Source organism: Lichenostomus cassidix, chromosome 13, assembly GCF_008360975.1.
Source record: "Lichenostomus cassidix isolate B80296 chromosome 13, HeHo_3.0, whole genome shotgun sequence".
Lineage (NCBI taxonomy): Eukaryota > Metazoa > Chordata > Aves > Passeriformes > Meliphagidae > Lichenostomus > Lichenostomus cassidix.
This window is the reverse complement of record NC_139494.1, coordinates 10,585,034-10,598,403: the sequence shown is the minus strand read 5'-3', so window position 1 is coordinate 10,598,403 and position 13,370 is coordinate 10,585,034. Positions and strand designations below refer to the sequence as shown.

General features: G+C 40.8%; 1 protein-coding gene across 1 annotated transcript in view; it reads right to left on the bottom strand.

The window, feature by feature from the left end:
* Window positions 1–13,370, bottom strand: part of SPOCK1 (SPARC (osteonectin), cwcv and kazal like domains proteoglycan 1) — a 268,898-nt gene that overhangs the window by 12,320 nt on the left and 243,208 nt on the right. The window contains exon 7 of the mRNA XM_085073585.1: window positions 6,036–6,152. Within this exon, the coding sequence (XP_084929711.1) occupies window positions 6,036–6,152 (117 nt within the window). The remainder of the gene's footprint in view (window positions 1–6,035; window positions 6,153–13,370) is intronic.

The following is a 13,370-nucleotide window of genomic DNA, read 5'->3' as shown; positions in this document are numbered from 1 at the left end:
ACACCACTCGGAGGGAGGGCACTGCCTCAGCTGGGAGCTGCACAGAGCTGCCCATGCTCTTGTATGCTGCACCAGCACCACTCCTTCCTGCAGCCTCCAGGATTCTGCAGCAATACAGGATTCTGCTTTTCCAGCGCTTTGGAAACCATCACCATCATTCATTTTAATAGCCCAGATTCTTCAAAGACTGCTGCAGCAGCAGTGGTTATCACAGAAAGCCCAAGTCATGCATATAGATACCCACTGTGTATATGAGATACGTGTTTCAGTGTCCTGCACTCTCCAGAAAAACAGTGGCATGGGGCATTATAAATCCATGCTGTCATGGTATATTGTTAATGCTTAGACTAAATTCCAAGTTATCTACAATGTAATAAAGTATATTTATAATACAGAGATAATAAAACTGATAACAAGGGTATTGGTTTCAACCAGGATCCAGAAACATGAACTCATTGGCTGAGGATTTGCAGGGACAGAGGGCTCCTGGCACCCTGGTCCTCTCCTGCTCACACTGCTCCAGCTGTGAGCAATAACCTGCCTGTGCACTGCTCTCTCTGCTTTGGGCCACGTGGAGAAGCCTGATGAGCTTTTCCCTTTGGCTGCATCTTTCACTGAAAGAGGTCGAGCTTAGCTTCATTTGCTGTATGTGTTCCTTTCAGGATGCTGCTTTGTTAAAGTAAAATGGAAGATGCTGCTGGAATCCTGCTGACAGTTTGTCCAAGCTCTGCTGCCTACCTGCTATTTTAGGCATTAATCCAAAGGAGAGCAGGGTTTTATGCTGGAAGCTGTGCTTTTTGTATGCAGCTGTGGCTGAAGGTTGTCAGTGGCACAGAGGGACAATCAGAAGGGTTAACTAATGGGAAGGTTTGTGTCATTCATAATACATGTTTCTCGAAGGAAGGAAGAAGGTAACACCATTTCCTCAGGGCTAGAGGCAGCTCAGGCAGGGAAGAGAGAAATCATGCTGAACATTTCATCACATTTTTATGCTGTTATCTCCTATAACATTATCTAATCATGTTTGAGAACAGTGAAAAAGAACAAGGCTGTGTGAATAGATGCAGGGGGGAGCTGCTTGTCTTGCTGAAACAATTAGAAATATTGACTTCAATTATTTTAGTCATTTGAAGAAGGCAAGCAGGATTTGGTCCCTGGGCAATCTCTTGTCAAGTAAAAGGGTTTAAGATTCCTCACCTTTGCCTTTACAGAGCAACAGGAGCAGGGCACACAGTCCTGCCCTGTGGAAGCCCATGGTGCTGGTTTCCCAACCCTGGGGCAGGTTAAAAGTAGTCAAACAGGCAGGGGTGGATCGTTCAATGGCATGGTGCAACTGGGATCAGCTTCAGCTATCCCATCTTAACAGTTTTCAGGAGAAAAAAAGCTAGTTTCTGGTGTCTGCTTTTTTTCTGCACAGATGCCCTCTCTGGTAATGGACTTCACACCCCGTGGTGGCACTTTCTGCTGAAAACACGAGTAACTACAAGGTCTGTTGTATAATCACTTGAGCGTGGTGTGTGCTGCTCAGCCCTGACGGGTCTCTAAAGGTCATCTCTTAACTGGCAAGGATCCACGCAGGAGGAGGAGATCCTGGAATGAACTTGCCCCTGACAGTGCCTGTAGATGATTTCTGAGTCCTGTTTTCCTCCGTGCTGGCAAGTCCCTACCTGTGTGTGCAATGGGGATACAACACCAGCCTGCCCTCAGCAGGGATGTTTGAGCATATCACAAGCATATCACTGCTGTGAGTACAAAGCTGCTCTGTGACACACCAGCAGGGCTTGAATGGGAGATGCAATTGTGAAAAGTCACTCGAGAAGACATTACATTAGTTGAAGAGGTTTTGATTACAATTTCTTATAAACAAAGGAGCTTTCACTGTTGGGACCAGAGTTCCAGATTAGGTTTATTAAGAGGCTGGTTTACTAAGGAGTGCTGGATTATCAGACAGTATGGTCTGGAAGTCCTGAAATATTGAAGTGGCAGGTGTGACAGGAAGTCCTTAGCTAGATGGTTATTATGAGTGCAAAGTTAATTCTTTAATTGTCCCTCAAGATGTAGTTGAAGGTAAATAGTAGCTCCACTTCATATTGTCTCCTGGTAAAAGGCGCTGTCATAAATCCAACAATCCTGGATGGTGCCAGCACCCAACAACAGGAGTGAAAGCCAAATGTACACTAAGTGCTCAACACAGGCTCTGACTCTTGACATAACCAGGGCAGCTGATGGAAAATGCCTTTTGCAGCTCACTTACCTTCACTGGGAGGCCCCTGTGCTTCCACAAGCCTGGTGAGACCAAATGATGTTAAATGAATTAACTCCTTTGTAGACTCTTTTGATTTACTTAGCTATAAATATGATGCAATTTTCTGGATGAAATAAACCATATACTGTAATTCTGTAAAGAATTCAGTGCTTGGTTAACAGGCTGGATTTCCTGCACAACAGACCCAGAGTAAGTAACCTCAGTGAGAACTTTTTTGCATCTTTCTGTTCGTTAGTGTAGTGCTGCAGTGCTTTTGGTGGAAGCAGGAGAATCGTGCAGGTTCCACATCCCTCTTGATCTTGGCTCCTTGGCAGAGGCTGCCAGCACAGATGCCAATTAATGCCATTTGGGGTGGTGGCTGCTCTCATTTGGACACCTGCACACAAGGACCTGGACTGAGACCATCGTGCTCCTCTTTCCAACTGACAGCTGTTCAGCATCCTAACAACTTTCATTCACTACAGAGCTGGAAGGAAATCAAGCTGGTGACCTACATGTAAAAGTCTCTCATCCCATTAATACATAAAACGCTCCACCTCCTCTGAATTAAAATGGAATTAAATTTAAGAAAGTCTTTAGGTGAAAATCCTAATTAAAAATAAACACACCTTCTGGCATGAAAAAATTATTTTCCCCCTTCAAGAGTTGACTTACATGAGCCATTTTTATTTTATTCAAGTATACTACAATTAAATTAACAGGGGTATAATTAACCTAATTTCCCCCATCGCTTAAAATAAAAGGAGGAGGAGAAGAAATGTTTCCCAGAAAAAAATCCTTTATATTGCATAGATCTCTAGTAAAAGAAAAACAACACCCACTCCAACCAAGGAGACTCTCTAGATACAATATGGGGATGTTATGAATTATCAACAGGCTCAGGAGCAATTTGAATCTGATCTTGCTACCTAATTAGTTTTATTATTTCCCTATGTCAAAGCATGTCCCTGAGTTTCTTATATCATTTATTGAGGAGATTTTAATTGCACAAAGCCTTCAGAAGACAAAGTACCTGGCCCATGGTGCTTTGCTGGGATCAGAGAGTTTGGGGAATGAAGGTTTGAAATATAAACACAATGATCTCCCTCATCCTTTTCCTTTCAAGAGAATTACAAAGAAAACAAAAAGGAGTGTACTTTTTTCTTCACCTGGGGGTGAATGTAATACACTCAAAATGCTTATTTACAGTCACACTAACATCTTGAAAAATTAATGTAGCATAGAAAAATCTCTGCTGGAAGACCTTCTCCAGACAGCCGATGTGTCCGGATATCATAGTCATCTCATCCCACCATCTGTTCCTCTTCCTGCCACGGGGGCACGTCCTAAATGGATTACTTTGAGGATGTTCATGCCTTTTCAAACTCTGCAGGCACAACCAAACCAGTTCAGTTTAATGAAGTGATGTGTGTGGTGAGGAGGGCAATGCATGCAGAGCCATAAAAAAAGGGCAATGTGTACATCAGAGTGTCTTTCCAGAGCCGTGTGTGTCCTGTTTGCCAGGATTCACACACATTCTTTTCTACAGCTTGGGTATGTGAACTTTGCTTTGAATTCTGAGCCCTGTTTAAGGTGTCTTTCATTTTTACAAATGTTTGAAGTTGGAGAGCCAAATACTGCTGTCCTCACTCTGTGAGTATTTTCAGTGCCACCAGAGAGAAACGTGAGCTGCAGAATTCGGCACATGCAGATTAATTCATGAATACTGTTGCAAAATCTCAAAAAGAAAAACAAGCCCAAGTTTTGTGGCATTCAAAAATGGCTTAGGCATCTAAACTCATAAAGTTTCTTTTTTTAAATTTTTTTTAACTGATATAGAAGAAAATAAGAAAATGTGCCAAACTAAGTCAACAGTCTAAAAATGAACATTGTTGAGATCAAGTGTTTAAGATCATCAGGCAGCCTTTCAAATAAAAGCTGCCAGGAATCAAACTAAACTAAAAAGAGATAACAGCTCCTCTGTGAATCACAGCAAACACTGCAGAACTACCAGGAATGTTTTTCTCACTGAAATTGCTTAGAGCAAAAAAAAAAAAAAAAAAACCCAGAAAGGTCTCAACACTTTTAGGATCGTATTTGGTATTTGGCCTCTGGCAAGGTCATCATGAGGATCTCATGAGTTATCTGCATGAAAAACATCCTTTTGACAATCTGATAAAATGAGATTTCCTGTGATTCTGGGCCTAAAGGACTTCAAACAAAGTTTAAAGCCTCTAAGGCTTTCTGTCATGGGGTCTGAAATGAATTCTCATCTGGAAGCCATGATTAGCTGTACATCCAGTTGCTTTTTGCACTATAGTTTGGATCCTCTGCACAAGAATATCTTTTTTTGGAGCACCATTTCAGAAATAAGTAGGACATACAGTTTTAAAGATACTGACTTTGTTGTAAATAGTATGCAAAATAAGGCACACATGAAAAAAGACCATTTACGCAGAACATGGCTGGTTTCACCACAGAGTGTGGTGAAATTAATGGGTTTGACTACAGTTCTGAGCAATATAACCTGAGGTACATTGTCTGCTTAGGAAGAGGCAATCTATAGCTACCCCAGCTCAGATGTAGCACAAAAAAAGAGGGGCTGTGGAATCCTGGACCAACAGTAAATGCCCACCCTGATGTGCTGGGTCTGCTCTACTGCCCTTGTAGCCTCTGTGGTGGACACTACAGGGACACCAGGTGAAATGAGCCGCAAAAGGAGCAGCTGAGTGGACCCTTCAAATCTTGTGTTTGGACCCCAGCTTTAGACAGCTCGTTCCAGAGAATCAGTGAAGTGACAGTGAGGCACACACCTAGAAAAAACTTGAGCATGCTACTCTACAGCCCAAGGGCCCACGTGTTTTGGGATGTTCTGTTTAAAAGAATTAATGAGTCCTTACAAAAAGTGTATTCACATCTGCTCTCTGATGAGCATGACCTCTTTTGATGCTGTTATCTGAGTCGTTCCCCTCCCTGGTGGCTAAATTACATCAAAATCAGTCATGTTGGCTTAACCCACAGAGAGTAAATGTCCTCTAGACTGTTCATTTTCTTCCTTTCTTAAAAAAAAAAAAAAGGCATCAAAGGAGGTAAAGATGGTGTTATGAAATACCTAGGACACAATGGATTCCAGCTTTCTCAACCACTTAACGCTTCTAGCTCCATGGCTCAGATGTGGATGTTTTAATTATTCTTTCTCTTACATAAACTGTTAGCAGGAACTTTTAAAGTAAAATCTAAGTGAGGTTTTTCCAACATCGGCATAACTTTTCCTATGCTTGTATGCCACATTTTTGTCTTATGCCACTGACATTGTGTCAGAAAGTGCTTGGCCATAAAACTGGTGGTTAAGCAGAGACCAGAGTCCAGTCCCAAGAAAGGATTTGGATGCAGCCACACTGAATTGGAGGGTGATGTAATTTAATGTACAGACACAAACTACACCATATCAGCAACCCCAGGGCTTGAGAAAAGTCCCAGAGCAGTTTCAGTTACTTGTACAGAAGTGATCTCCACGGCCCTCAGACAGTTATTTGCCTGATTAACTTGTGAAAGTCTCTGTGTTTCTGACTGCCAGATTTTGGAGCAGTTTGGGCCAGAGAAAGGACAGAAGCACTGCAGCTCCTTCAGAAAACAGCATTTATTTGCCAGATCAGGTCTTGGGTATCTGCTTATTCACTGCCACCTGCCTGACAGCATCTTGTAGCACCAACAGCTGTGCTCAGCTGAATTCTCTCAGGTTGGGAAGCTCCTTCTACACCCAGTGTTCAACAGCAAAGAGGTCACTTACTGCCTTGTGCTGTCTCCGAGCTCGTGGGTTTGATGACACGATTTGCATCCTCGTGAAGGGCACCGAACCAGTCTTTTAGTCTCGAAGCCAGATTCCTCAGCTCTTTGTCTGTGCAAGCTAGGAGAGAACAAAGCAGCAGACTGAGTCAGGAGCACCAGGGAAAAACCTCCCCCCAGAGAGTCCATTAGAAAAATAGTGTTTATGGTTGTAAAGTTCTCCTCATTAAGAGCTCTGGAGGGAAAAGAGAAGGTCAGGGAAAAGGATGCAAGCTAAAAAGAAAATGTAAGTCATTATGAATTATAAATTGTGTTCAAGTACTTCCTTGGAAGCTGACATGATTGGTGGTGGAAGAAGTGCCACACAGAGCTCCCCGCCGGTTGGCAATTAGAGCTTTGTGACTATTTAACTTCAATGTTTTCACCTTTTAGGATTTCAGAGAAAAAAATCAGTCAAACAGATGGGGAGGAGGGACATACTTGCCTAGACATGCTACTCGAAAAAGATGCTAGGGACAATTTATAACCACTTTTGGCTTAGTATAAGGCTATTATCACAGTAATAGAAAATATATATACCTATTTATATACAGAAAAAAATGGTTATGTTGCTCTAGTGCTACTGCAAGTGACACTCTACCAGCTCTGAAGGTTGTCAATTCCATTTTGTTACCAAGGTAAAACGTTAATTTTTTTATAAATTTTACTGAGAAGTATCTAATTTTCCCAGAATTTTCTGTCAAGAGATTAATGTCCAGCTGGAGCAAATATTTTTAAGGAAGAAAGCTGCATTAGTCATGAGTTTCTGTCAGAAAAAATATCCTTGTTTCTGTATCATGCTTAGTGCTTAAAACTCACATGCTCAGGCAATTTTATTATTCCTGCTGAGCACTCATTCTACATTTTAAATGACATTTCTTAGAATACAGAGCAAGATTTTATGCCATAGAGGCAGACATCCTTCACAGTCACAATAAGTCTTCTCCATCTCACTGCACATTATAATATTCCTCCTTCCACCTTATTGAAGAACAATTGAGTCCCACTGCTCCCCCAAGTTAAACTCACTGCTCCAATGACTGCAAGGAACTTGCTGATATGTCATGGCTGTGCTGAGTATTTGTTTGTTCTCACACTTTAGATTGAAGGAATAACTTTGAAGTTAAAAATAGAAATGATAGCCTTTTCTAAATTTGAGGGGGGAGAAAAAGAAAGGTTTCCTCATTTTTTTCTGTAATGCTGAAAGAGTTTGATAAATCTTCCTATGAAGGATAAAAATATAAAGATCACTATTCCACTAAGACTGAGTCCAGGTAAGGAAAAATCAGGTCTTAAACAAAAAATCCCAGCAATTAATGTAAAATAAATGGAAGACAATGCAATACTAATTGCATAATGGCCTACTTTGCTGAAAAAGCTTACCATTTCATTTTCTCACTTGAATTAACACTATATTTTACTCATTGTAAACTATCTTATCTTTCTAAGTTCGGTGAAAAAAGAGGATTCATTAATCCAAGAAATGAGTAATATAATTTTATTGTGCAAACCTGAAACGTATTGAATAATTATTGTGGCACATGTCATCTTTAGGAGGCCAAGGCTGGAGTAGAAACATCCATTCCTGTGCTGTCCAGACCCCTCATTGTGCCTTCTGGACAGGTGCATTGAGCTTCACAGGCAGTCAAGGCCCAGGAAAAAGAAATAATAATAAAGAAAATACCATCTAGAGCCATTTTTCTGATTCAGATTTGTATTTCCAAGCACAAAGCCAACCCCAGACACCACAGCAACCCAAGGTAAGTCAAACACTTTGAGGGACAAGGGATTTGCTCCCAAACTCACCCTGTTTGTAGGGCAGGACAAGGAGAACACTTTCCTCCTCTCCCAGCCTCAGCACCCTGCAGGGTGAACTCCTCAGGGCCAAACTAAAGTCTCTCAAATAAATCTCACGAAATGGTCATTTGGTGTGAACTGCATTGACTGGGGTAATTGGAATCCATGCTTTTAAATTGTAAGACAAAACAGGATTGAATGTGCAGCATAGGTGGGACAAAAGTAATTAATTAATGGTAAACAGAAGTAATTAGTGGTAAATCAGACTTGAAACAACTCCTCTCTCTAGCTGGGCCAATCAAACGTGTCAGGGTCTGTAAAATGCCATTGGTAATGAAGTTGTTACAGTTTTTCCATGTGTGTAACTCCAACCATGTTGAAGTTTTTCTGAAGGCAGTATTTGAGAGTGGACCCTGGGTGATTTATTGCTCTTGTTTTTGCTGACCACAAACCTTGCAGATTTCCTTTGGAATTTGATCTGAGACATGATTGACAGCAAGCCCAGAACTGGAGTTTTCTGCATTCTGGATAGTTTTTCTGTGAATAACTGAGATATTCCTTAAGTATGCTGCTTAAGGAGGATTCCACAGTGGATATGATATTGAGGCTCTCTCTTAGGACTGCAGTCTTTCTTCACTAGAATAAATGCTGTTTCATGAGTCAAGCAGGAGCCAACTTCACTGTTAATATGGAGTGAATAATAAATTTCTGGACAAGACTTCAAAAATTTAATGCAAAGTCCAGTTAAATTTCTATTCAAGTATGTAATGCCATCAATTTTACTTTGTCCTGCACATTAAAATAGAGGAAGTATCCTTTTATTTTACATTTCTTGTATTAAATTTTATTTTAATGATACCATGCCTGGTTAAAAATATCCTGCCTTTCTACCTAATGGAACAGCATTCCATTTTTATTTATTTGATTTGAATATTATCAGAAGCATGTAACCATTCTGAATTTGGTTTGGGGCACATTTGGGACACTTCAAAGTGGATTGACATTTAGAGGGCAGGAGTTACATACAAAGAAAGTCAGACCCAGCCTCCAGCTGGGCATCCAGGAACCAGAGCACTTAATGTTTTATTTCTGGTGGTGGGGTCCATTAGTTATATATCAAACAATTAGTAAGCATAGCTCTGAGGAGCTCCTGATCTGAGATCCTTATATATAAATTTACATTAGTACAAGTTATAAAACATTTTTAAGAACCCTCTTCATGAAAAATGCAGTGCAAATGTACCTCTTCACTATTAATAGACGTTTCAAGTCACATTTCTCAGATGAGAAGAACAGGGCTGTAGGAGGAATGGATGTGATAATGGGTCTCTTGCTATTTGAAGATTTATAAGGAGAGAACACTGGGGTTGCAAACAATATGGATATTGACATGACTTGAAGCACTGATTAAAAAATCCAGGCTGAAGAGAATCACCAAGGGAGGAACCTCTCCATAGCCCCTCTCTCGCAGCTGAAATCTGTCCAGTCAACTGTCAACAAGCATTTAAAGCTCTGGTGCTGTGAAACAGACCCAAGCGCAAACATATGGAAATCGGCATTTTCACTGGTGTGTATCTTCTCCAAGATAAGAGACTCTGCCTTCAATTCATTTCCTACACCTTTTCAAAAGAGAATGACCCACAATTCTTCATCCTTGCTATTTTATTGACGTCAACAGAGGTTCTGCTTTAGCAGCCATCTGATCTGACGTGCTCCTGTGACATGACTTCCTGGATCCTTCTCTGCGGATGGCTGTGATGACATCGGCTCACAGCCCATGGCTCCCCCGTGTGCAGCAGGGTGGGGTGGCTGCTGTTCCAGCCAGGGATGGACAGGCACGATGGGTGACACCAGCTCACCAGCCTGACCCCACAGCACACTCCCTGCACCTGAGATGGCAGTGGCACCTTGAGGCTGTGGCAAAATCTGTCACTTCCCTGAGTCCCAGCAATGCGAACTCAGGAGGATGATATGAGAGCTGCTGGACCCAACAACATCCTCAGATCTGCATCTGCTGATGTGACAAATTATCCTGCAGGAGTGATTTATTAACAAGCACCTAAAGTGCAGATTTATTCCCAAGGGTGAAGCACTTGGTCCAGCAGTTATTTATTCCTCATGAACTGAAAGCACTGTTGCTAAATACCTATTTTCACCAAGCAGAAAGCATTAATCTGACCTAATGGAAAGCCATTAGCATGCTGTAAAGGTTCAGGCTTTTATGGGTCTGCTTTTGTTATGAACTTTTTCTGCTCTACAGATACTAATCTATATACGTTGGTGGTGAAAATTAGCAGTATAATATTTAATTTTACTCTTTCAGATAGGGACTTTCAATAGTACTTTGTGATAGAAATCAACATTAAAACTGAACTTACCTGCAGATGTATAAGATTAAATCAATACTGAATCACATCCCATTTTTACTCTAGCCTAGCGAAGCAATATTGTAAAATCTCCATCCACTAAGAAAATAAGAAACCCCAAGCCTCACAACTCCTACTGCAGCAGATTCTAAACAGAACTTAATACTTAGGAAGCACATTCCTGCAGTACTGTATTAGTGTCTCAATTGCTGCTGGAATATTCTGGCACTGTGTGGCAAACAAGAAATCCATATTGTCCAGGAATAAGTTACAGTGATACATTACACTATTTCCCAGCAAAAAAAGTATGCAACCAGGTTCACAGAATGTGCACAAAAGGTTTTATGCCATTTGGCTTCCCTCTCTTCTCTCTGGCATCTATCTGTTGCCTTCTCACTCCTACTGTTCTTACTCTAATAATAATTGTTACAAATAGGACTACATTCCTACTAATTACATATGAAGGGACTGGTTATTTGGGTTCATATTGTTGCAACGTAATACTAAGTAGACTCTTAAGTAGAGATTAAGGACCAAATTCCCTGTGTCCTGAATGCCAAAGGGAAGTACCCCTGAGAGCTGGGATAGCTTCAACTGTTTCTCTACTGTAGAAGAAAAGAAATTGCAAATGCAGAGAAATTAAAAAAACAAAAAAAAGAAAAAAAAAAGATGGCACTTTAAAAAAATGCATATTTAGTTACTCAGGTTGGTGTTCTTCCCATGCAAATTAAATCTTCAGCTTAGGGACATGCCACTACTTTTTAATAACCTGCTTAAAGATGCAATTGTGCTGCCATGGAGCAGAATCAGTGGGTTGTGGTTGAGGTGACCAGCCACAAAATGTAAATAAGAAACAGGAAACTTTTCAAGAGAGCCCATGGACTGAGATGCTTTGTATTCCCTGAGCAACACCAGGTAGTGGATCTATTATTGGAATCCAGCCCTGCCTGCTGCCTGGCTCACAAATAGGAACCATCTCTGTTGGTAGCACTTGGGAGTGTTAACAAACAGTGCAGTCATTTGTCCTGGGAGCCTGGAGGACAAGTCCATTTAGTTTTGATTAAAACATGATAGAGCACAAACCTAAATGACATTGCCCAGTAGTGATGTATTCCTCCAGTTAGAAGTAGGGCAGGCATTATTTCAGCAATTCAGAAGGGAAAAAACTCTCATTTTTGTATTTTTGAAGACTAACACAACAAAATTATATGGTAAAACACGTATTTAAAAACAATGTGGCAGCACTTCTTTAAAAGGTTTGACATAAATGTACCTTAGAATGGAGGTTGACAGGAGATTTTTTGTTCTAAGTACTAATTTTTATATTATTTTTATATTTTATATGCTTTGTAAAAGAAAATGCAGCAATTTTAAGTATGCTTTCTCTGAGAAACATCATTACATTTTCTTGTAGGAAAGTCACCAACTTATTTCACCCTGCTAGAATTGTGTCCACATGTGTGTGGATTATTACAACAGGCAGTTAAAAAAATAGTATCATCTTTCAGGCTAAGGGGGTGGGTCTGCTCCCAGAAATGCAGAATAGTGTTCTAAACACTGCTGCTGCAGGAGCTGGTTTGAAACCAAGCATCAAGATAAACTCAGTGCTGTGCTAACCCACCACTTCCAATTCAACCCCACACAGGTGCAGATAAACATACACACATCTGTGTGACTTGTAGATGACTCCCAAGTGTTTTATATGTGATATTTTGGTGATGCAACTCTGGTGATAATCGCCTTCACAAATATTTCAATGTTCGTGGTTGGAAGGAGTAATGCTCTAATTTGCTCTTTTCATTGAGGCCTCAGGCAACTTCTTACAACAATAAAAAATGAAGTATTGTGCCAATAGTTTTATGAAGTAGAAAGGAATGGATTGTTTACTATTACTAAAAGGAAAGGTACTGCATTCCAAACATGCCCTGCTGGTCTGATCAATGAACAACTCACATGTAAAATCGCTCCTGCAGTCACCAACATTCCATGACAAAGCTCGAGGTGGATATATTTGTCTCACTGCAATTTTGGCACTCACTGGCTATTCTTCCACAGGGCTGACACCTATGCTGATAACCACCTCTGATCCTTCTGTCACTTGTTTTGCCTTGTCTTATAAATACAGCAGCAGACGCCAAGATCCTGCAGTTCAGACTTTGAGACGATTACAGGAGCAGCTGAGTTATTGGGAAGACGAAACAGGCTTTGATCTGAAGCTTCTTTAAAATGGTACATTTAAAACACAAAGCTCAGCTAGAACTGTGTGAATGAAGATTGAGAGCTACAAAGCTCCCTTGCTAGTGCTGGAGGCAAACTGTACATCTGCTTTCCTAGTACTTAACACTACTTCCTTTTGTGCTCACATTAATTGTGGAAACCCTGGAAAGTTCATCTTTGCCAGGTGATTAAAAAGCCTGGAGTTTTATTTTAAATACATCCAAACTACAATGATGCTGGAGGACTGTCAGAGCCAAGCAGAAAGCTTGTGGGAGTAACGTCCCTTGTGACATTCTGGCCATGCCAGGTACTAATTAAAATGTTATTGCCTGCATGGTTCTTAGCCTCCCAAAATTCATTTGCCAGCTCACTCTAATGTCCTCATTCAAATTCTGTCATAACACCTGAAAGGTGGAATAGAGTTACATCAACTGAAAACTAAAGCAGAGCAAATGAAAATGTCAGACTGGGTGGACTTTTCCAACAGTTCATGCAATGCTCTGGATAAAAAAAGGCTTTATAGAGTCATCAACTCCCCTCTTGCCTCCCTCCCTCTCTGTTTTTTACACTCTGTTCTCAACAGATGTCCCCAACAGATCTCAGAGAAGAAACTCCAGTTGGCTTTAGCTGTGGCCTGTCCAGCAAGAGGGCTGAGTTCTTAGAAAAGCTGACCACTGCTTTGAGTTTAAAGCAATGTTTAAAGCACACCCACAGCACACAGGAGGTTTTCACAGATACCTGACTTTGCTGGCAACGGCTCAGCAGATATTGCACTCTAAGGCATTGGGAATGATAAAAAAGCAAAGCTGGAAGATAATTAAGAGTATAAACAAAACTCACTGTGGTTAAGGTGAGGGAATTGCAGGACAGTTGTTTTTAGACAAAAAGTATAGGCTACCATAGTGTGCATATTTGAGTTT